This window comes from Hyla sarda, chromosome 6 (assembly GCF_029499605.1).
Source record: "Hyla sarda isolate aHylSar1 chromosome 6, aHylSar1.hap1, whole genome shotgun sequence".
Classification (NCBI taxonomy): Eukaryota; Metazoa; Chordata; class Amphibia; order Anura; family Hylidae; genus Hyla; species Hyla sarda.
In genome coordinates, this window is record NC_079194.1 from 218,684,279 (window position 1) to 218,707,844 (window position 23,566).

At 42.4% G+C, this 23,566-nt stretch overlaps 1 protein-coding gene across 2 annotated transcripts in view; it reads right to left on the bottom strand.

The window, feature by feature from the left end:
• The window catches only part of LRP4 (LDL receptor related protein 4), a 105,703-nt gene that overhangs the window by 34,432 nt on the left and 47,705 nt on the right, over positions 1-23,566 (bottom strand). For both annotated transcript variants that reach the window (XM_056526453.1, XM_056526454.1), the window contains exons 2-4: positions 4,259-4,405; positions 3,920-4,036; positions 1,370-1,483 (exon numbers count right to left, since the gene is read on the bottom strand). In XM_056526453.1, the coding sequence (XP_056382428.1) occupies positions 1,370-1,483; positions 3,920-4,036; positions 4,259-4,405 (378 nt within the window). The remainder of the gene's footprint in view (positions 1-1,369; positions 1,484-3,919; positions 4,037-4,258; positions 4,406-23,566) is intronic.

Here is a 23,566-nt window from a genome sequence, read left to right on the forward strand (position 1 = left end):
CTCATGGTCTAAAAAGGGGCCCTCCACTTCTTATGGGTTACAAAAAGTGAAAGGTTCTGCGGACAGCTCCCATGTGATGGCTGTCATGGCTGAATTACATTAACCTGCAACATCCTGTGCTCTCCCAAGTGCCTGCCGCTCTGGACCCGCAGCTGCATGATGTCCCTGACTCTCCATCTGGCTATTCGGTGGGAGCAGAGGGAGCTGCTCCACATGACCAGTACAGTGGTCCTTCAAGTTACTATATTAATTGGTTCCAGGACGACCATTGTATGTACAGACCATAATTCTATGGAAACCTGGTAATTAGTTCTGAAGCCACCAAAAGGTCATCCAAAAATAGGAAAAAGTGAGGATTAAAGAAAACTAAGTAGATAACTAATACAGATAAAAGTCCTTACATTTAAAATGAAGAAAGATCTGCTGGGAGCTGTAAATTACTGTCTATGTAAAAGACAGGAGCTTCTTCAGGGTCCTGTACAGTACACAGTGTCCCGAAAAAGTAAAATGGAGCCGCCCTTAATTGGTGTCCAAAGAAGCAGCTAACCCTGGCACAGTTCGGGAGTAGTACAAACATGTAATACCACCCTGTACTGTAGGGTGGTGCTACCAGGCAGTCAGTCAGTGCATACACTTCAGTAATACAGGTGTTTTACCAGTGAATGCCCATTCTGATTGGTCGGTTCTTCCAGCCATTGACACTTTTCACAGATCTCTACTGTCTGTAGCATTGTATGTAGAGTCTGGTTTCAAGTTACAATGGTCCTGAAAAGACCATTGTATGTTGAAAATATTGTATGTTGAGGTCATTGTAAGTTGAGGGATCAATGTACTGTACTGACCAGTAAATAGTGACTTTAATCAGGAACACCCCCCACTAGTATGAGCCCAGGCCCTGATGGTTTTACTCCAGCCTTCTATAAAAATTTCCAGGATCTACTGGCCCTTCCTGAAAAAGTTTTTACTTCGCTGTTCTAGGACTTATGTCAGGGAGCATTGTGGGTTTTTAGTCATACCAACAATTCTGCCTGTGTCTGTGTGTGTCTGCATATATAAATAGAGAAAGTAGCATTCATTGTAAGCATTCTACAAGATGCAACATGGTAGCTATAATTAGAATTATTTATAGTATTTATGATTGGGGGAGGCAACAAGGATAAAGAAAAACCTAACTAATGACAGGTACTGTTTAACATACAAATTAAAATGAGAGGCACAAGTCATAGAACAGTTCAGCCATATGTTCAGTCCTAAATGTTTACATTTTAGGTGCCATACAATGTAAGTGTTCATTCATCAGTCACCAGGTTGGGGGCCACATAAAATTGAGAACAACAATCCAGATATATATTCATGAACATATGCTTACCACATTGCTCATCGCTGTTGTCTCCACAATCATTGTCCCCATCGCAGTGCCACAAGCTTCGGATACAATAACCATTTTGACAGGAGAATTCGTCCTCCTCACATTCGCGGGGAGCTGTAGGAAACAGACCACTCATCCTAAATATAAACAACAGGTTCTTCTCAAGAAATTAGCATATTGTGCTAAAGTTCATTATTTTCCATAATGTAATGATAAAAATTTAACTTTCATATATTTTAGATTCATTGCACACCAACTGAAATATTTCAGGTCTTTAATTGTTTTAATACTGATGATTTTGGCATACAGCTCATGAAAACCCAAAATTCCTATCTCAGAAAATTAGCATATTTCATCCAACCAATAAAAGAAAAGTCTTTTTAATACAAAAAAAGTCAACCTTCAAATAATTATGTTCAGTTCTGCACTCAATACTTGGTCGGGAATCCTTTTGCAGAAATGACTGCTTCAATGCGGCGTGGCATGGAGGCAATCAGCCTGTGGCACTGCTGAGGAGTTATGTAGGCCCAGGATGCTTCGACAGCGGCCTTAAGCTCATCCAGAGTGTTGGGTCTTGCGTCTCTCAACTTTATCTTCACAATATCCCACAGATTCTCTATGGGGTTCAGGTCAGGAGAGTTGGCAGGCCAATTGAGCACAGTAATACCATGGTCAGTAAACCATTTACCAGTGGTTTTGGCACTGTGAGCAGGTGCCAGGTCGTGCAGAAAAATGAAATCTTCATCTCCATAAAGCTTTTCAGCAGATGGAAGCATGAAGTGCTCCAAAATCTCCTAATAGCTAGCTGCATTGACCCTGCCCTTGATAAAACACAGTGGACCAACACCAGCAGCTGACATGGCACCCCAGACCATCACTGACTGTGGGTACTTGACACTGGACTTTAGGCATTTTGGCCTTTCCTTCTCCCCAGTCTTCCTCCAGACTCTGGCACCTTGATTTCTGAATGACATGCAAAATTAGCTTTCATCCGAAAAAGTACTTTGGACCACTGAGCAACAGTCCAGTGCTGCTTCTCTGTAGCCCAGGTCAGGCGCTTCTGCCGCTGTTTCTGGTTTAAAAGTGGCTTTACCTGGGGAATGCGGCACCTGTAGCCCATTTCCTGCACACGCCTGTGCACGGTCGCTCTGGATGTTTCTACTCCACACTCAGTCCACTGCTTCCGCAAGTCCCCCAAGGTCTGGAATCGGTCCTTCTCCACAATCTTCCTCAGGGTCCGGTCACCTCTTCTCGTTGTGGAGCGTTTTCTGCCACATTTTTTCCTTCCCACACACTTCCCATTGAGGTGCCTTGATACAGCACTCTGGGAACAGCCTTTTGTTCAGAAATTTCTTTCTGTGTCTTACCCTCTTGCTTAAGGGTGTCAATGATGGCCTTCTGGACAGCGGTCAGGTCGGCAGTCTTACCCATGATTGCGGTTTTGAGTAATGAACCAGGCTGGGAGTTTTTAAAAGCCTCAGGAATCTTTTGCAGGTGTTTAGAGTTAATTAGTTGATTCAGATGATTAGGTTAATCGCTCGTTTAGAGAACCTTTTCATGATATGCTAATTTTTTGTGATAGGAATTTTGGGTTTTCATGAGCTGTATGCCAAAATCATCAGTATTAAAACAATAAAAGACCTGAAATATTTCAGTTGGTGTGCAATGAATCTAAAATATATGAAAGTTTAATTTTTATGATTACAATATGGAAAATAATTAACTTTAGCACAATATGCCATTTTTTTTTTTTAGAAGAACCTGTACTAGCTCACATCACGGTAAACATATAGATTGCTAAGAAACAAAAATATAAATGTGCCGATACAATGATTTAGTGGTTGGACATAGGTCTAACCCCAGCCACGGCAAAAATCAACATAAATGTTTGCAAACATATTTCAAAAGAATACATGGGTCAGTTGGTCTTCTGTAACTGACCCTGACAAAGGCATGTATTAAAGTGTACCTGTCGTTAAAATTTTTTTTTTTATATTTTTGTCCCTGGAGCTATTTCCTGTGTGTCTATATGAGAGAGTTCTATACAGGAAGTGAGGGCAGGGCAAGCAGGGCTCTGTGCAGGCTGCTGGCTTGTCAATCATCCTGCTGTGTGAGGCGGGGGAGTGTCAAATAGCCTCACTGCACAGAGCCCTGCCTGCCCTCACTGCACAGAGCCCTGCCTGTCCTCTCTGCACAGAGCCCTGCCTGCCCTCACTGCACAGAGCCCTGCCTGTCCTCACTGCACAGAGCCCTGCCTGTCCTCACTGCACAGAGCCCTGCCTGTCCACCCACACTTCCTGTATTTGGACTCCTCACAGAGACATGCATGCAGTAGCTGCAGGGACAAAAATACAAATTTTTTAACAAATGTATGTTACAAATATACATATGATGGTATTATCTACATTAAATAAAAAAGTTTTTGTTGAAGACAGGTACACTTTAAGGCATTCTGGAGATCAACTATACATAACACTATGGCAGCAAATAACAAAAATAGTTATTTTTTTACATAAATGAAGCATCTAGTAAAGCGTAAAGAATACTCACGGCAGTCCTGCTCATCTGAGTCATCCTCGCAGTCATTGTCACCATCACACACCCATGAGCGACGAATGCACTTCCCATTATCACAGTGGAAGTCCAAAGGAGAGCAGGTGGGCAGCACTGAAAGAATGAAGCAAAATGACAATTTCACATTACATACACTACAAAGAGTACGGTACATATCAGGGGATTTCCACAAACTGATTTAAAAGGCATCACAACTGCTATTTGACTCTGTGATATGTGTTTGGAAATTGAGCCATACTTCGGCAACCAAGAATATAAAAATACATGACATGCAATAGAAACTCCGTTAAATGGTAAGATATGCAAATTACTTACTACAGCCATCTTCATCGCTATGGTCCCCACAGTCATTGTCGCCATCACATTGCCATTGTGCAGGAATACATGTGCATTCTCCAAATGCACTCACTGCACACGTGAAGTGGTTTCTTCCACACGCACACTCTGAAGTACTGGAAAACCCTGAAATATAAGAACAAAATATTTAGTGATCACATGCTCAGCTGGTTCTTCATGCATCAATTCTTAATTTGTAATTCCAACTCATCCCCAATCTTTCTTATAAGACAACATTAACCAGTGTATGAAGGAAGTCAATCTTCCCATAGACATGAAATATCTGTTGGCAGATCCAGTCAATTTTGTGGAGATCTGCTAGCACCCACCTTGAAAGGGTTCTCAAATTTTAATAAATCCCTACTTGTCAGAATAGTCCCTTGATAATATGCAAATCACAAAGTGTCCACTGTCCCTCTGCTTAGATTATCAGCATTCAGCTATAATCTGTGGAAAAACCTGGCAACAGGTGACCAACTTCTCTGCAGCGCTACCATGGGGGAGCTAAGCTTTGCACATTTCCTATCGAAATCCATGATGCCTAACCAATGCAGGACAGGTCCTCCAAAGGAATAGAAAGGTTCTGTGTAGAATTCCAACATGTGCCATCTTTAACATCCCCTCCAGTGCATACTATCAAGGGAACTGTTGGCATGTCCTCATACATAGTTTGTCAGCATTATTCTGCCAAGATGGTGGGTTAGCAAATTTTTATGTTTTGTGTATGGTCAGCTAAGGGTCAAAGCTACAGTGATGCCACGTTAAAAAAAAATAAAAAAATATGGTCAAACCATGAGCTTACACAAGAAAAAGAGATTGCTTCACAATAAGGACACAGCATATGAGAAGAATCATACAACTAAAGTAAAGTTATATGGATCAGCATACAGATAATACATAAAATAGAACACAATGGCTGCTGATCACGACCCCAAGTACACAAGAACAGATCAACACAAGGACATGCAGTGGCATATATCTGGTCAATATTAAGATGACACCCAAAGCTCCCAAACAGTAGTGAAACATTCCATGGTACCCTCGCGGATACCATGTCTAAATCACTGTGGTCGTGACAGGAGAGAAATCCAAAAGAAAAGCATTTCCTCTGTAGTATACAGCCCCCGAAATGTACTGGAAGGATGAAGATTTTTTTAATAGAAGTAATTTTCAAATCTGTTTAAACTTTCTGACACCAGTTAATAAAAAAAGTACCCATTTAAAAGGGAAACTCTAGTATAATAATTGATTTGTTAAAACAATAATTTGAAGAGGGCTCTCTTTCTTGGCACCCCATACCTCCTCCTAATTCAAGTGAATGCCAGTACACTTAAACTCTGAAGGACAGTAACATAGTAAAATCCATTGGATCTGGTTAACTGTTCCTATAAATTCAGAAAGTCAACGCATGAGGGTCACACAGGCTATTTAGCTGCGCCAATTTTTAGAAAGAGTCTGCCAATGAAAAGGTAGACCTTAAATGGGCACTGTCAGATACAAAAAGTTTTGATATGTTGTAAAGCATGCAAAACCAATAGGTTTTGCAATTGCTTTCATTAAGAAATTTTCAGTATTTCAGATTGAAAAAGCCAGTCAAACAACTGCACCCCTGCCTGCTTGGACACATACTAGTCCTGCTGTGTCCATGCATCATCACCTACATCATGGGTGTCAAAACATGCGGCCCACAATGAATATTTTTGCGGCCCGAGCAGAGCCGGTGCTTGCCCTGCAGTGGTGGATCCCCCCAACACTATAAAGTATATTCCTGTGTCCTGAAAGATGTTTTCGGGACACAGGGATGCCCCTGTCAACTCTCAGCGGCCCCGCATTAAGTTTAAAAACGCAGAGGCCACCGGGATGCCACTGACATCCCTAGCATGTGCCCATAGCAACAGAGGAGCAGAACATGGAGGTGGAAGACGCGAGCTGGCCAGCATTGTAAGTGACCAGCGGCACGTCAGCTTCGATGCTCAGACCACCGCTGATGGTCAGAACACTGAAGTGGGGCAGTACACAGGCATACAGCCTCCAGCCATACACTGTATATGGCTGGAGGGTGTATGTCTGTTGGGGGGGGGGGGAGACATACTGCATCTAATGTGGGGGAACTGTACTGCCAACCTAATGTGGGGGAACTGTACTGCCAACCTAATGTGGGGGAACTGTACTGCCAACCTAATGTGGGGGCCTCTTATTGACGTTCGCTCATGTCACGCTACAAGAATTCAAGGGCCGGCGTTACTACGTCCTTTTTTGGATGCGGCCTACATAAACTTAAACCTTGTTTTTTTTGGCCCATGTTAGCCTTTGAGTTTGACATGCTTGACCTACATCATGGACACACTTCCTTGATTGACAGCTGTGGGTGCAGGGCTCACAGCTGTAGGAAAAATCCTCCCACTGTCAGCTTGTGTCCCGCTACTGTCAGTGAGGAAAGCTGGGAGTTGTAGTTTTGCTAATGCTAGGGCAAATGTGAGAAGACAGCATACTGAGGGAGGGGGCGGAGACCTGCACTGTGAGGCCACGCCCCCTCCCTTTGAGAGGAATTCAGACTAGTGAGCTAAATTAAAAGTGTAATAAAAAAATATAGGTGCTAGACACATAAAAATTAGATGTACATGAAGATGTACATGGTCAGGATTGGGTACTGAGTGATATATTTAAAAAAAAAATTGTTGGATCTGGTGGCTACGCTTTAAGTATGAGACGCCAGAAATTCCCTTTGTTCGTTTTTGACATAATGAGAAGGTACTTCCTATTCATGTTCCTGGCAAGTGTCAGTGGTTTTTTGATTAAGTCTCTACCAATGACCAGTATTATTTGGCTGACTGTATGGATTTATTCCAAGCATCTAGTTCTCTCTTATCTACACAAGACTAGAAGGACAAAGTTGAAATCTATGACTAGAACAAATTGAAGCCTTTATAAGAAAACCTGATATTATTGCATAACTACATGTGGTCACAGACATATATGTGGTGCACTAGTTAACCTGAACTAGCCCCATGACATGCCAATCTAAGGGCCAATTTGGGAAGAAGGAAAAAAAATGGATTTAATTTTGTTAGGGTGCATTCACACCACGTTTTGTACATACGGGTGCCGGACCCGGCGGGGGGAGGGGCAAAGATCAGCCCGTGACTCCATTTACTTTAATGACCCGATCAGAGTCGAACGGTGACTCCTGTCGGCTCAGTTTTGACCCGTAGCGGTTTTCCTGACCGGACCTAAGACCATAGTTTACTACGGTTTTAGGTCCGGTCCAAAACCGCATACGGGTCAAAACTGAGCTGACCGGAGTCACCGTTTGACTCCGGTCGGATCATTAAAGTAAATGGAGTCATGGGCTGATCCGGCCGGGGTACGGGAGCGCCCGGTTTGTACTGTACAAAACGTGGTGTGAATGCACCCTTTAGGGGGAAAAGGATTAAAATGAAAATACAACAAATTCAGAAATTTTTCAGATTTTTTTTTTTTTTTTTTTACATTTTGTGGACTAGCGCTAAAAACTAGGGATCGACCGATTATCGGTATGGGCGATATTATCGGCCGATAATCACGATTTTGGGCATTATCGGTATCGGCAATTACCTTGCTGATAATGCCCCGCCCCCCGCACCGCCCCCACTCGACCCGCCGCACCGCGACCTCCCCCCCCCCCCCCGACCCACTGCACCGCGTCGCACCCCCCACCGTAGTGCTGGGCGGTATACCGGTATGAACCGGGTAGCGTTTTTTTTTTTTTTCTCCCACGGTATGGATTTTTGCCCATACCGCTATACCGGTCGGGCCCCTCCCCCACCCTCCGTGTCAATAAAAAAAATTCAACTTACCCGTAATGGGGGTGGTCCGGGCCATCCATCCTTCCTTCCTGTAGTGTCTGGCGGCATTCCGGGTGGAGGGTGAACCGGTCCGGGCTGTCCTTCTCTGGGGGTCATCTTCTCCACTCCGGGCAGGCTCCGGCCTAGTACACTGCATAGACGCTGCTACGTCGTGACGTCAGGTGCGTCGCTGCGCCCGGGCGTCACTGCGCAGTGGCGTCTATGCTGCGTTACTAGGCCGGAGCCTGCCCGGAGTGGAGATGACCCCCGGAGAAGAAGGACACCCTCCACCCGGAATGCCGCCAGACACTACAGGAAGGATGGATGGCCCGGACCACCCTGACAGGTAGGGGGAGAGAAGCGGGTGGCGGCGGCAGCCTATGGCACCGCAAAAGCCACTGCAGTGCATTGATTTAAAGCGCCCGCTTTAAAGCAATAATCTGCAGCGGTGTCGCGGGGGGATAAATAGCCAATAACTTATACTGGAATATCGGTATAAGTTATCGACTATCGGCCCTAACCTCCACCGATTATCGGTATCGGCCCTAAAAAAAACGATATCGGTCGATCCCTACTAAAAACAAAAACAAAAATCAATTTTCCCATCATTTTGCACTCAATGCCTAACAACAACAACAACAACAACAACAACAACAAAATAGAACTTCAGGATTTTTGGCAAATTATACATGAAAAACTAAGTATCCGGACTCATAGCTATGACACCTTAAAATTAGCTCTGGGCGTTTCCAATTTCTCTTGATCAACAAATAAAAAACAGTTAATTGGACATGATTTGGAAAGTTACATCCTTGTCTGTATAAAGGTCTCACAGCTGACAATGTATATCAGAGAAAGAAAAAAAAAAGCCATGAGAAGGGAAAGAAGTGCCTGAAGAGCTCTGAGACAGGATTGTTTGGAGCCAGAGCTGGAGAAGGAAACAAAAAAAATATTCTTCTGCCTTGAAAGATCCCATGATGAACACAATGGCCTCTATAATTCTTAAATGGAAGACATTTGGAACAATGGGAAGAGAAGGGCCTTGGTAAGAGAGATCACCAAGAACCCAATGATTGAGCTCCAAAGATTGTGTGTGCAGATGGGAAAACTTCCAGGTCAACCATCACTGCACCAATCTGTGTTTTACAGCACAATGGCCAAAAAGAAGCCTCTCCTCAGTAAGAGACACATGAAAGCGCCTAAAAGGACTCAACATTCTCCAAGACTGAATTATTTGGCCTCAATTCTGAGTGTCATGTCTAAAGGAAACCAGACACCACTCCTCACCTACTTACACCATCCCTACAGTGAAGCAGAGTTGCAGCAGCAGCATCATTCTGTGGGGATCTTTTTCAGATGCTGGGGCAAGAAGACTTGTCAGGGTTGGGGTAAAGCTGGATAGAGCAAAATAGAGAGATGATATAATATAAACCTGATTCACAGTGCTCTGGACCGAAGCCTGGGCCAAAGTTTTGCTTCCAACAAGACTATGGTATGGGGAGATTTATCAAAACCTATGTAACGGAAGAGTGGGGCAGTTGCACACAGCAACAAATCAGATTGTCTCTTTTATTTTTAAAGAAGCCTGTGAAAAATGAAAAACCATTTTATTGGTTGCTAGGGGCAACTGAACCACTCTTCCTTTACACAGGTTTTGAGAAATCTCCACCAATGACCTCACAAACACAGCCAAGACAACACAGTAGTAACTTAGGGACAACTCTATGAATGTCCTTGAGTGGCCCCAGATCGCGGACTTGAACCAAATCAAAGATCTCTGGAGTGGCCTAAAAACGGCTGTACACCGACTGTTCCCATCCAACAGAGCTTGAGAGGATCAGCAGAGAGGAATGACAGAAAATCCCCAGATTCTTGTGTGCAATTATCATGGTATCATACCAAAGACTACTGGAGGCTGTAATTGCAGTGAAAAGGTGTTTAAACTAAGTAGTGAGAAAGGGTCTGAATACTTATGTCAACACAAGATTCTAGTTTTTCTTTTTCAATAAATTAGCAAAGATTTCTAAACAGTCTGTTGTCACTTTGTCAATATGGGGTATTGAGTGCAGAATAATGCAGGAATACTTTAATTAGCATTTTATCCACAATATAGCAAAACTTCAAAAAAGCAAACGGGTCTAAAACCTTTCTAAATGCACCCTATGTCCGAAATGGGCAAAATACTGAAGGCCACATCAAATTCAGGAGCACTGACCCTTTTAGTGGTCAACAATAAGAACTTTTATTAAACATCAATAGAAATCAGACCAAAAAGGTAAATGAACCTTGTTCCTGTGTTTGTCAGGTCTATGACCAGCTCAATTGTAATGTATTGAACAGGTTGACAGTAGGATGAAAAAACGTACCGTACTTCTTTCATTGGCGGCAATGGTTGACAGGCAATATGGAAAGTATATGTGAGATCCTACTGATCACATACTGTAGGCGCTGCATGAGAAGTCAACAGATGCATCACAAAATCTTGTGCAATAAAATCTCCACACTGGACTTTACAATACAGCGATCCCTCAACTTCCAATGGCCTCAACATACAATAGTCTTTTCTGGACCATCATAACTTGAAATCAGACTCAACATACAATGTACGGACAGTCCAGATCTGTGAAACGTGTCAATGGCTGGAAGAACCAACCAATCAGAATCGACATTTACACCTGTACTACTGAAGTGTATGCACTGACTGTCTGGTAGCACCCCCTACAATACAGGGTGGTACTACATGTTCTGTACTCTTTACCTGTGCCACAGTTAGCTGCTCTTTGGACACCAGGTAAGGGCGGCTACATTTTGCGTTTACTGTACAGGACCTTGAAGAAGCTCCTGCCCTCTATATAGACCAGTCTTTCCCAACCAGGGTACCTCCAGCTGTTGCAAAACTACAACTCCCAGCATACCTAGAGAAAAGACACATATTCACAGTTTCCAAGTGTTTGCCCGGATACCTATAATGAAGATACAAGGTCCCAATCAATATGGGAGATGCTAGTACCTGCAATACAAGCAGTGCGCATCGCACCAGCTATCATACTCACACTCCTGTAGCCACACGTCCGGTTAGTGGTTCTCAGATGAGCGCACTAAACCCGCGTTGGCGGGGAGCCGTCTGTCTCTGACGGCTGCTTAGCGCTCACTGAGACCATGCCGGCGTCTGTCGTCATATCCTGTTTCCGGCCGGCGCCGCGTCATTACGCAACGCCCTCTCTGACGACTACAGAGGGCGTTGCTGAATCTGACAGCGGCGTCCGTAGTAACGGAAGCAGTGTATATTTAAGGGGCAATTCGCTTGTTTATAAATGAAGATATACTTAAAAGAACCTGACTAAATGTTAGGATGCACAACAGAGGATATAGATATGATACTGTAAGTAGAGCAATAAATAGGTAATGATTATTTTGCATATGATAATAAGGTTTATGAGGAGGGGGGGGGGGGGGAAACAACAAAAATCCCCAAAGACGGGGGTGCAGCATGAGGTACCCATTACTTAGTGAGACAGATACTAGGTCCCTAAAGGTAAGTTACGCTACCACCACTCGTTCTCATTAAGGATAAATGTTTTCCCCACACCTCACATATATGCAACCATATATATAATATAATATATCATATATATAGTGTATGAATATATGAAGGAAATGCTCAGGTAGGAGGGGATATGCTATCAGAGGGTGGTGGTAGCGTAACTTACCTTTAGGGACCTAGTATCTGTCTCACTAAGTAATGGGTACCTCATGCTGCACCCCCGTCTTTGGGGATTTTTGTTGTTTCCCCCCCCCCTCCTCATAAACCTTATTATCATATGCAAAATAATCATTACCTATTTATTGCTCTACTTACAGTATCATATCTATATCCTCTGTTGTGCATCCTAACATTTAGTCAGGTTCTTTTAAGTATATCTTCATTTATAAACAAGCGAATTGCCCCTTAAATATACACTGCTTCCGTTACTACGGACGCCGCTGTCAGATTCAGCAACGCCCTCTGTAGTCGTCAGAGAGGGCGTTGCGTAATGACGCGGCGCCGGCCGGAAACAGGATATGACGACAGACGCCGGCATGGTCTCAGTGAGCGCTAAGCAGCCGTCAGAGACAGACGGCTCCCCGCCAACGCGGGTTTAGTGCGCTCATCTGAGAACCACTAACCGGACGTGTGGCTACAGGAGTGTGAGTATGATAGCTGGTGCGATGCGCACTGCTTGTATTGCAGGTACTAGCATCTCCCATATTGATTGGGACCTTGTATCTTCATTATAGGTATCCGGGCAAACACTTGGAAACTGTGAATATGTGTCTTTTCTCTAGGTATTTATATTGATACTATGAATGGTCAGTAACTATGGAATACGGATGGCACATTGAAATCTTTTTCTATGTTTATGCTTTACTTACAGGTTGCCCTGAAGGATGACTGACCTCCTGTTATGATAAGCCACACTATGGCAATAGGGATTTACACTATATATCGGGTGTTTCCCTATTGGATGAGCTAAAATAATTAAGGGATATACACTGTGTATCGGGTGTTTCCCTATGAATTAAACTATTTTGTTTTATACTCTATTGATATTCTGTCATATAGCAGTATTACTATCTATTGCATACTGTATACATTTCCCCTGAGGAAGCCACGTAGTGGCAGAAACGCGTTGGGTGGTCTTTGGCAATAGTTATGCTTCTCCTTTATCGTAAATCCACATTACGTGTGGTAACTGCTATCTGTGTTGCTTCACTATTTGGGCACTTATTCTTTATCACAAGGTGTGGTGCATTTTAGAGTATTATATTAAAAGCTATGTTTTATAAGGTTTTTCCCCCTCTCAACATCGAGAATTAGGTATTTCGAGTTGATTCTGATACATTTTTACCGGGAATTTGGGCCCTTGCAGGCTCATTTATATGCAACTGTTGCAAATCTTTTCTATTTTGTATATGTAAGGACTTGCTTTATCTATATTAGTTATCAACTTATTTTTCTTTAATCCTCACTTCTCTCCTATTTTTGGATGACATTTTCGGGGCTTCAGAACCAATTACCAGGTTTCCATAGAGTTATGGACTCAACATACAATGGTTTCAACATACAATGGTCGTCCTGGAACCAATTAATATTGTAACTTGAGGGACCACTGAATTGTCATTTTTGATTAAAAGAGATTTGAGTGAGGCCCCTTTCACAGTACCATCATCACACGGTAGTGTGACTGCGGTCAGGCCGGCGGGGAAAACAGTGGGAGAAAAAAAAAAAATACAGCTTGTACCGTCTTTTTCTCCAGCTGAAAAACAGCGGTGCCCGACAGACCCCATTGACTATAACAGAGTCCCGTCAAAATGTGAATGTAGCCTTAGAGAGACAATAAGAGAAAACTGTCAGAGATCCTTTTCATTGTAGATGTTTAAAACTACCAATACAGAATGTAGAACATGGAAAGCCGCAGAAGATCGTCCACAAAATACTAAAATCTTTAACTCAAGATCACTGGAAAAACCAGCTGAAAGAAACCACTTAGGCCAAGTAAACACTGTATTATGCCCCATAAAATAAACCACACATTGACTTTTGACCTGCACAACCTATATGTGTCATCCCAATGTCATGGTCTGAAATCACCCAATTAGTAATGGGCTGCATAAATATTGTATAACTACATACATATCTTAAAAGGGGTTATCCAGGAAAAAACTTTTTTTTTATATATCAACTGGCTCCAGAAAGTTAAACAGATTTGTAAATTACTTCTATTAAAAAATCTTAATCCTTTCAGTACTTATGAGCTTCTGAAGTTTAGGTTGTTCTTTTCTGTCTAAGTGCTCTCTGATGACATGTGTCTCGGGAACCGCCCAGTTTAGAAGAGGTTTGCTATGGGAATTTGCTTCTAAACTGGGCATTTCCCGAGACACGTGTCATCAGAGATTAGACAGAAAAGAACAACCTTAACTTCAGAAGCTCATAAGTACTGAAAGGATTAAGATTTTTTTAATAGAAGTAATTTACAAATCTGTTTAACTTTCTGGAACCAGTTGATATATATAAAAAAAGTTTTTTCCTGGATAACCCCTTTAACATTCAGGCAGACATAAATGCAATGCAAAACATGTAAAATACTTAACAAAAATGTTAATGTCTTGTCTGCAAACTTACAAAAATGCAAAAAAAAAAAAAAAAAGACTGCATAGCTAGACATGAATTCCTTACATAACCATACAGGTAGAATTTCTTGTGCAACCAGCATGCAATCTGACGGATCAAAAATGTTACTCGTTTGCGGGGTAAAAGTAATGTCCAGACTGTTTGTTAAAACCATCATGTTCTTCTTTTCTACCAATCATAAGAGAGATCAGAGAACAGTAGAAACTCCAGGCCAGACATTAGCCAATGAGAAGCTTTAGCTGTTCCTAGACTACAAAATTCTGACAAACACCAATCCTACAAATTACTAGATAAAACAATGCAGCACATCAAAAACTAGTAAAACTAGAGAAACCGATGCAGTGCACCAAAAAGGTAAGCCAACTGGGAAAAATTACATCTATGTGCTTTGATAGAAGTGAAGCCAGCGAGGATATAATGCAAAGAAAGTCTTGTTTATTGATAAAAAGTCCAGAGACACAGAGTGAACAAAGTTCACTCTGTGTCTCCAGACTTGTTATCAATAAACGGGACTTTCTTTGCATTATATTCTCGTTGGCTTCTCTTCTACAATTTGGATTACTGGTGCTGCCATACACCTGCCATGCGGTGGATGGGATAACCTGCGGTGAGCTGGCCTACCTATCTTCTTTATTTTCTTTGATGCTTCATTGCTTGGTAAAACAAACCATAAGCTTTGTCTAAGATAAGAAAAACATGGCAGTTTTTTTCCCAAAAAGTGCCATGGAATGTGTCTGGCATTGCAACGGAGGCTTGTTCACTTCGATGGAGTACCAGACTCTGCCCATGGCCAGAAATTACACGATTTTTGGAAGATACAGTAGAAGGAAGAAATAATGCAGCACTCACCACAAGCTCTTTATTCACAGTCTTCTTTATTCGGTTAAAAGCATGCAGACAGGTACAGCAGGTGAGACAAGACCTGGCCTGCCACCCACATCCCCCCGCACACCAGGTCTCCTCTCACCTGCTGTACCTGTCTGCATGCTTTCAACCGAATAAAGAAGACAGAATAAAGAGCTTGTGGTGAGTGCTGCGTTATTTCTTCCTTCTACTGTTTGTTGGATTACTGCATAAAACGCAATGCACCATTGAAACTCACACAGCAAGACGGGTACGAGCACACCTCCCATATATTTGCATTAACCATTAACCTGACACTGGTGCCGGTGTATCTTTATCAATGCAATTTTTGGAAGATAGCTTATCCTAATCTTGTATAGCTCCTTTAACCCCTTAAGGACGCATGACATATTCTACTTTATTTTGGTGGTAAATTTTTGTCATTACTTGCATCCTTTTTTGGTGAAAAATCCCAAAATGTAATGAAAATTTTTGAAAATGTTGCATTTTTCTAACTTTGAAGCTCTCTGCTTGTAAGGAAAATGGATATTCACAATAAATTTTATATTTATTCACAAATACAATATGTCCACTTTATGTTGGCATCATAAAATGGACATATTTTTACTTTTTGAAAAAATTAGAGGGCTTCAAAAGTAGAGCAGCAATTTTCAAACATTTCATGAAAATTGCAAAGTCTGAAGGGACAGATGTTACAGAACTACAACTCCCAGCATGTCTGGGCAGTCTAGGCATGCTGAGAGTTGTAGTTTTGCAACATCTGGAGGGCTACCGTTTGGGCACCACTGTAACAGTGGTCTCCAAACTGTGACCCAGAGGCTGTCTGGGCATGCTGGGAGTTGCAGTTCAGCACTAAATATCGCTTACTGCCCCCTTCCTCCCCCCCCCCCCCCCCCCCCCCCCACTGTCGTTTCCCTACCTGCGCCGTGATCTCCGCTGATGTCTATGATGATCAGCGGGCCCCATCGCATATGGTCCTCAGGTAAAGGCCTCCATCTTCTCCCCCCATTCTGCCCGACATCCAGGGGTGGGCAGAACGGGGGTTCTGACTGACTAATAGCAGGGGATAGGAGGAGATCGCAGCACTGCGACCTCGCTCCTATCCCTCAGGATGATCGGGGCTGTCACTGACAGCTCCGATCATCCCTATTTTCCGGGTGATCGGGTCACCAGAGACCCGATCAGCCCGGAATAGCAGAAAATTGCATGTCTGAATTGACATGTGATTTTCTGCGATCGCCGACATGGGGGGTCTCAGGACCACCCTCGGCGATGTGCCGGGATGCCTGCTGAATGATTTCAGCAGGCATCCCGGTCCGCTCCCCAACCGGCTAGCGAATTCCCACGGGCATATGCATACGCCCGGCATCCTGAGGAGGTTAAAACACTTTATTTAATCCATAGTAAAAGAAAAAAAACATTTTTTAGTTTTTTTATTTAGGCCTATTGAAGCACAATGTAACAAAAACACTGCAAACTTCAAATACGACACAGAGACATGAAGCATGTTTTAAATTTTACAATATCAACAAAAATAATACACAGCATAAAATGTTGCAAAATGTTATGTGCGAATCAGAACAAAGCAAATGTAAGGGTGTGGGATATTTTAGTGACCTTGGCAAAATTAACTGGCTAGGTCACAGGGACATTGACAGTTGCTGAGTTGCCCATAGCAACCAGATTGCTTCTTTCATTTTTCAAAAGGCTTGTGAAAATGAAAGAAGCCATCTGAATGGTTGCTATGGGCAATAGGTTGGATAACTCTCCCCCCATTGGGTCTATATATGCTCCAACTGCAAAGTCATTGATTCTTGAGCTTTGGAAAATCCCTAGATGGTAGGAGGGTTCCTGGAAATATAGATCACAACGTCTGCCCTTGCTGGGACCCCCAGAAATCAGCTGCAAGTTGTGGGAAAACCTTGGAGTAAGGCTTGGTTTGCATTTGTCCAGTAACCCAACACTGTCCCTGATGGGAATGGATGGGTACACTCTATGCCACAGGCTAGAACTTTGGTATCCAATGTCCTTACCCTTGCCCCACAGGCTAAAATGGTGTATGATGCTAGACCTATAGACCATCTGGCATATTTGCCATCTGGTATGGATTCGCCAGATTAAAAAAAAACTATCATGAGTCTTTTTTTATCGGGCGCCTGCAAGATGGCAAATATGCTGGATCGCCAGACATATGTAAACCTTGTGTTAAATCTCCTTACAGCACCAACATAGGGAATATTAGGAGGCATCACATTTTTCCCATTTACATCAATGTGATGAATAACAGGTCCTCCATCATGCTAAGAAATAAGAATCCTTAATGGGGACCCCTACCTCCCATTGATAAGGAATGTGTCAATCTGAGGGCAACAAAAACTAGCCAGAGAGACCCCGATTCCAGTCATGTATTACCTCTACATTGTTTCATGCAATTGTTCTGATAATATCCAGGACACCGCTGATTGACAACAGTCCGTCAGTGTCCGGTGGGTGTAGAGAGCAGCAAATATCGAGGCCTACCGAGTGCATGCATACAAGGACTGGGAAAGGACTGCTACCATGTGCTCAATGTCATCAGCATCGGCAAAGATATCCGAGAAATGGCTAAATTACACAGTGTAAGTAATGCATCACTGTAACAAGCTTCTGTGTTAGGGCATACATTTAGTGACATGTTTTTATTTGAAATGTACTTTATTATTATTTTTTTTTTAATAACCCGTTTAATCTCTGAATGCCAAACACTTTGGATGTGCGTCACAAAATAACACATGTATGAGGTCATCCTAGACTAGACAAGCAGGCATTTAGAGCTTCCCCGATTACAAATGAAAAGGATTACGCTTTTTTCTTATATAGATTACAGAATTGCCTTTCAGGTACCCATAAAAACTGAGTTAAAGCCATTGTGGGAACTGCAATGATGACCACATTGAGGAACAGAGGGGTAGCTATGGGGAGGGCATAAACAGCAGTCGCACATGGGCCCTGGTTTCAGCATAAAACAAAACCTGTATTGTAAGACGGTATGTGGGGTCCGGTGACAGATTTTGTAATGAGGTCCAAGAGCTTCAAGCTACATCTCTGTAGTCAGTTTCCCAGCACGAGATATATTAAATATAATTCATAAGAATGTAAAAGACGACATTTTAAAAGTTTATATTCACTGTGGAGATTTGGGGGGATTGTGGGTACACTAATGGATACCAACTGACTACCATGTCACAATATTCTGTGTCCTGTAATAATAGGTCATTGCCACAGTTATGACCCAGATTCCCTCCACCTGTTCAGTCCCCAAATCATCCCATTGATATCAAAACAGTTGACATCATCTCCATACGGATAGTGACCCACTTCAGTCGCCCATCAATTTTATTCTTACACCCCATATCACGCAGACTCCCATCCCCCTAAATGCTGCACACTCATGTATTGTTCCTCAAAGACAATGAGCTGCTTATATTCAACCTCCATCCGGCCTGTTTGCTGTGACAGGGAGGGGAAGAGAAACAGGCATTCTATAGCATACGGGGTTAATTATTTCCACTGCCAAACAATACAGACACAACAGAGAGCGGTAAATAAAAGTGGAGATATAAAGCCAACAAAGCCAGCAGTTTATGGTACCAGACTGTAACCTTTCCAACATAATCTGGATTAAAGTTCTTTCACAACAATAGCCCCATAAAAAAATAATCCAGGACGTTTGTGAACTTTTTGAGAACCATCCAGGAGACGACAACAATTTGAATTTGAGAAATTAATTTTCCAGATTTAGTTATGAAAAAAAAAAAAAAAAAAAACCCACATACATAAAATAGGGATAAAAAGTATTACACTGGTAAACTTACAATCCTAGTAAAAATACAGATTTTTTTTCTTTGCTTCAAAGTTAAAGGGGTTGTAAAGAATTATAAAAATATATGTCTTCAAGTAACAGCACCTGTTCATAGGATGTGTCTGGTCCATTCAGCCCCCCCCTGAATGGAATCGAGGTGCCATATCATACTTTACCTATGGACAACTAAGTCACAAGTCAACAAGTTTTTTGAAGAATGCAAACTTGTTTTTCTAATCCTGGACAACCCCTCTAAAAAGGTGGTTTTTAAAGGATCAAAATGGCCCCTTCATTGTTTTTACAAGCACAATGGGGGAGATTCAAAATCTGTGCTGATGTAACCAATCAGATCGCTTCTTTCATTTTCAGAGACCCATTCAAAAATGAAAGAAGCGATCTGATTAGTTGCTATGGGCAACTGGTTGACTTTTCCTCTCCACAAGTTTTGATGAATCTCCCCCAATCTCTTGTCCACACCTGCAGATGTGTCAGGTAGCGCAGCACATGCCCTGTTAAGGGGAACACAGTAGCCCTTAATCTGATTGGAGGGATCAGCCCCCCATCATCAAGCAATGCTGGACTACCCTAAGTGTTTCCAGGATTTAATATTGAAGACCAAACCGTATCCATCAATATCAGATCACTGGGGGTCAAACTACCGCCTCTCACCTCTGACAAAGGGCTTGGTTAAAGGAGTACTTCATGGTCACGCCCCTACATGCAAGTCAATGGGAGGGGGCATGACAGCAGTCACATCCCCTCACATTGATTTGCATTGAGGGGGTGTGACCATGACATCACAAGGGGCGTGGTCGACTCCTGCAGTGTTAAAACAGCATTTGGAACATTTAGTTCCGAACGCTGGCCAGTGGAGTACCCCTTTAAGTTCTGTGGCCTATCTATTGTTTATCAGGCACAGCTACGTACAGCTGAGTCGGCCCCCCACCAATAGGATTTTGATGGCCCATCAATATCAAAGTCCCAAAAGGCGCCTTAAACAAACTGAGTGATTATCATTCCTTCCAGCAAAGAGGTGACCAGTGTCTGTTTCGGTGTTATGGAAAGATTAGGCTGCGTTTTTGGTCCAATTACACTATTTAGCAAGGTTAGGGGGGTGTATCGGGTACGGTGGGTAATCACCTATTTGGATAGTTCACAAATACAAAAATAAGGTTAGAATCAACAATCAGCTTTTCATTTTTAAAATCGCAAGAAAATACCATCCTTTTGATCCATTTTATGTCCGGTATTGCAAATCAACACTATCCACTTAAATATGACTTGAAATACTATTTACAAAGAACATGCAAGGCAGCGTTTCTGGAAATAACCATCATACAATTTCACAAACCTTCATTAATTGTGCAGCTCCATTAAAAGGGTACTTCGGTGGAAAAAAATTTTTCAAATCAAGGAGGTGGCAGAAAGTTAAACAGATTTGTAAATCACTTATATTTAAAAATCTTAATCCTTCCAGTACTTATCAGCTGCTGTATGCTACAGAGGAATTTGTATTTTTTGGGGGAGTTCTTTTCAGTCTGACCACAGTGCTCTCTGCTGACACCTCTGTGTATCAGGAACTGTCCAGAGTACAAGCAGATCCCTATAGCAAACCTCTCCTGCTCTGGACAGCACCTGACATGGACAGAGGTGTCAGCAGAGAGCACTGTGATCAGACTGAGAAGAACTCCAGAAAGAAATACAATTTCCTCTGTAGAATACAGCAGCTAATAAGTAGTGTAAGGATTAAGATTTTTTTTAATATAACTAATTTACAAATCTGTTTAACTTTCTGGCAACAGTTAAGGTAAAAGAAATAAAATAAAAAATAAAATAAAAGATTTTCCACCAGGTACAGGCAGTCCAAAACTCTCCATTTCACTGCTCGACACTGGGGTCAACTCTGTATGTTACAGTTGTGCCCAAAAGTTTACATACCATAAAAGCACCATTTTTAAAGAAAGCATCGCTTAGCAGGCAAAACACAATTATGGGATGCATATTCACATTGATTATAACAAACCGGCACAACAACAAAAGTTGGCAACATATAAAAAGTTTTAAATGGACCCTGTTTAAAACTTTGAATACCCTTAGTTCTTAATGTGTATTGCCCCCTTTAGCATCAATGCCATGCTGTTTTTTGTAATAGTTGCCACCAGATCTTGCAAATTCTTTGGTCTTCTTGAATATCCCCAGTCTCTCTCAATATTAAGGTCAGGAGATATTGATGGCAACTCCAGGACCTTTGCTTTTTTCTGCTGTAACAACTGGAAGGTCAACTTGGTTTTATGCTTTGGGTTATTGTTGTGCTGAAAAATAAAAGGATAGGTGTGGCTATAAACTTTGCTGTCCCCTCTCCGAACATAGTGCTTATGGTTCTAACTATTAAAGGAGATCTTTAGTGCTTTGAACTTTATCCCCAATGAACAAGAAAAAGGGCGTTCCATCCCCGCATGACGCGGCAGCCGGGACACCCCTCCATGTATCTCTATGGGATTCATGAAGGGACGTGCCGGCTGCCGCATCATGCGGGGACGGAACGTCCCCTTTCCAGTACATTTCCGCGGCCCCGTACAGGAGATTGCGGGGGGCCCCAGCGCTCGGACCCCCCGCGATCTAAAACTTATCCCCTATCCTTCGGATAGGGGATAAAGTTCAGAGCACTACACATCTCCTTTAAGCTCTGCTTTGGTTTCATCACTTCAAATTACAGTGTGCCAGAAGCTGTGAGGCGCGTCAAGGTGTTGTCTGGCATTTTGTAATTGGACTTTTTTGTGGCATTGGCGCTATAAAAGGCTTCTTTCTGGCAACTCTACCATAAAACACAGTTTTGTTCAAGTATCGTCATATTGTGCTCTTGAAACAACCACACTTTTTCCCAGAGCTGCCTGTATTTCTCCTGAGGTTATCTGTGGGTTTTGCTTTGTATCCTGAACAATTCTCCTGGCAGCTGTGACCGAAATCTTTCTTGGTCTACCTGACCTTGGCTTTTCTGAAAAATGTTTTCAAGTCAACTGGTGCCAGAAAATTACTTAAAAATCTCAGGCCTTCCAATAAATATCCGCTGCTGTATGCTCTGAAGGGAGTCATGTAGTCTTTCCAGTACGACACGGTGCTCTTTGCTGCCACCTATGTCCCTGGTTAGGAACTACAGGAGAGATTTGCTTTGGGAATTTGATACTGCTCTGGATAGTTCCTGACATGGAAAGAGGTGGCAGCAGGGAGCACTGTGTCGGACTGAAAAAGACTACCCTAACACACCTTCCCTAATCACCAGCTATATGTTGCGTTGCAGTGTTATGTTAGGGGGCGCAGGCACAAGGAAGAAGGATGGGCCTAGAACCGTTACATGATACTGCTGGAACATCGCTGTGGCTGGTGATTAGCTGAGCAGCAGTGTTAAGCATCAGGCACCAAAAGCCAGAAGGAGGATCGGGCCAGAGGACAGAATGGCGATATTGGCAACACTGAGGGAGAGGGTAAGTTAATGTAAGTTAATATAAGTGAAGGTAAGTTAATGTTTATTATTTTTTATTCCTGCAGCCTGGACATGGAGGGAAAAAAAACATTTTTTTACTGGAGTTCTCCTTTTATGGTCTCTACAAGGAGGGGATATTACTCACTCAGACCCTTCTCTAGGGTAGAGTGTGTTTTTGGACATATCCCCTTTGACACCGAGTAGGGTCCTAAACTTTAAGTTTAGTGCATTTGTAAAATTAATATGGCTTCTACAAGCCACAGCAAAGAACGCAACTGGGATTGAAACGTGGTTCTACATTCTATCCCAGTCCTACACGTCAAGCTTTCTCACTAACACCTATGATCATAGAGGCGTCTCAGTCTCAGACTACCCCCCTCAACACACACTGTGCCAGTAACATTGCCACACAGGCACAGCAGGGGTTCAATCCTTCCTTTTTCTATGTGAAAGGGGAAGGATCACTAAACAGCCCAGAGATTTTCTTAAACAGACCACATCAAACCAGTTTTTAACCATTTAAAAATCCTGAAAACACAGCAAAATGCCAAAAGGTCCCTGCGCTAAATATTTTACACATTAAGTTTTGCAAATTTCTCGAGTTTAAAGGTCACACACATGAGAATACAATGGCAATTACTGTAAGGGCAAAAAAATTACCTTTGTGTGAATGATAAAAACCACAATTAGGTCCTAAAACAATATTCTGATTTTCCAATACACTTTGTGCATCAATTCCCCATTTTTCAAGAACCTTCATTTTTAAAACTCAGTCTGTTGGTTACAGTAGGGTCTCAAGGTGCAGAAGCCAGAAGTCAAACCTTCAATATGTGCACACAATAAAGCTAAAAACTATGAGGGCATGCTAGTCTACATGTTTACAGTTGACAATTGTTAATAGCTGAGTAATTTTGTAAGAGGTTTACCTGTTACTATAAGGCTATGTTCACACAAGGGAAAACATGTGGAAAACAGGCAGTCATTCCGCACATTTGCTTGCTTCACCTGCACTCGGACTGCAGAAACAATGAACCTGATCATCGGAATCAGGAATTTCATGGCAGATGTTTCCGTGTGCAAAGTGCAGAAGAATCCCAGTGAAATC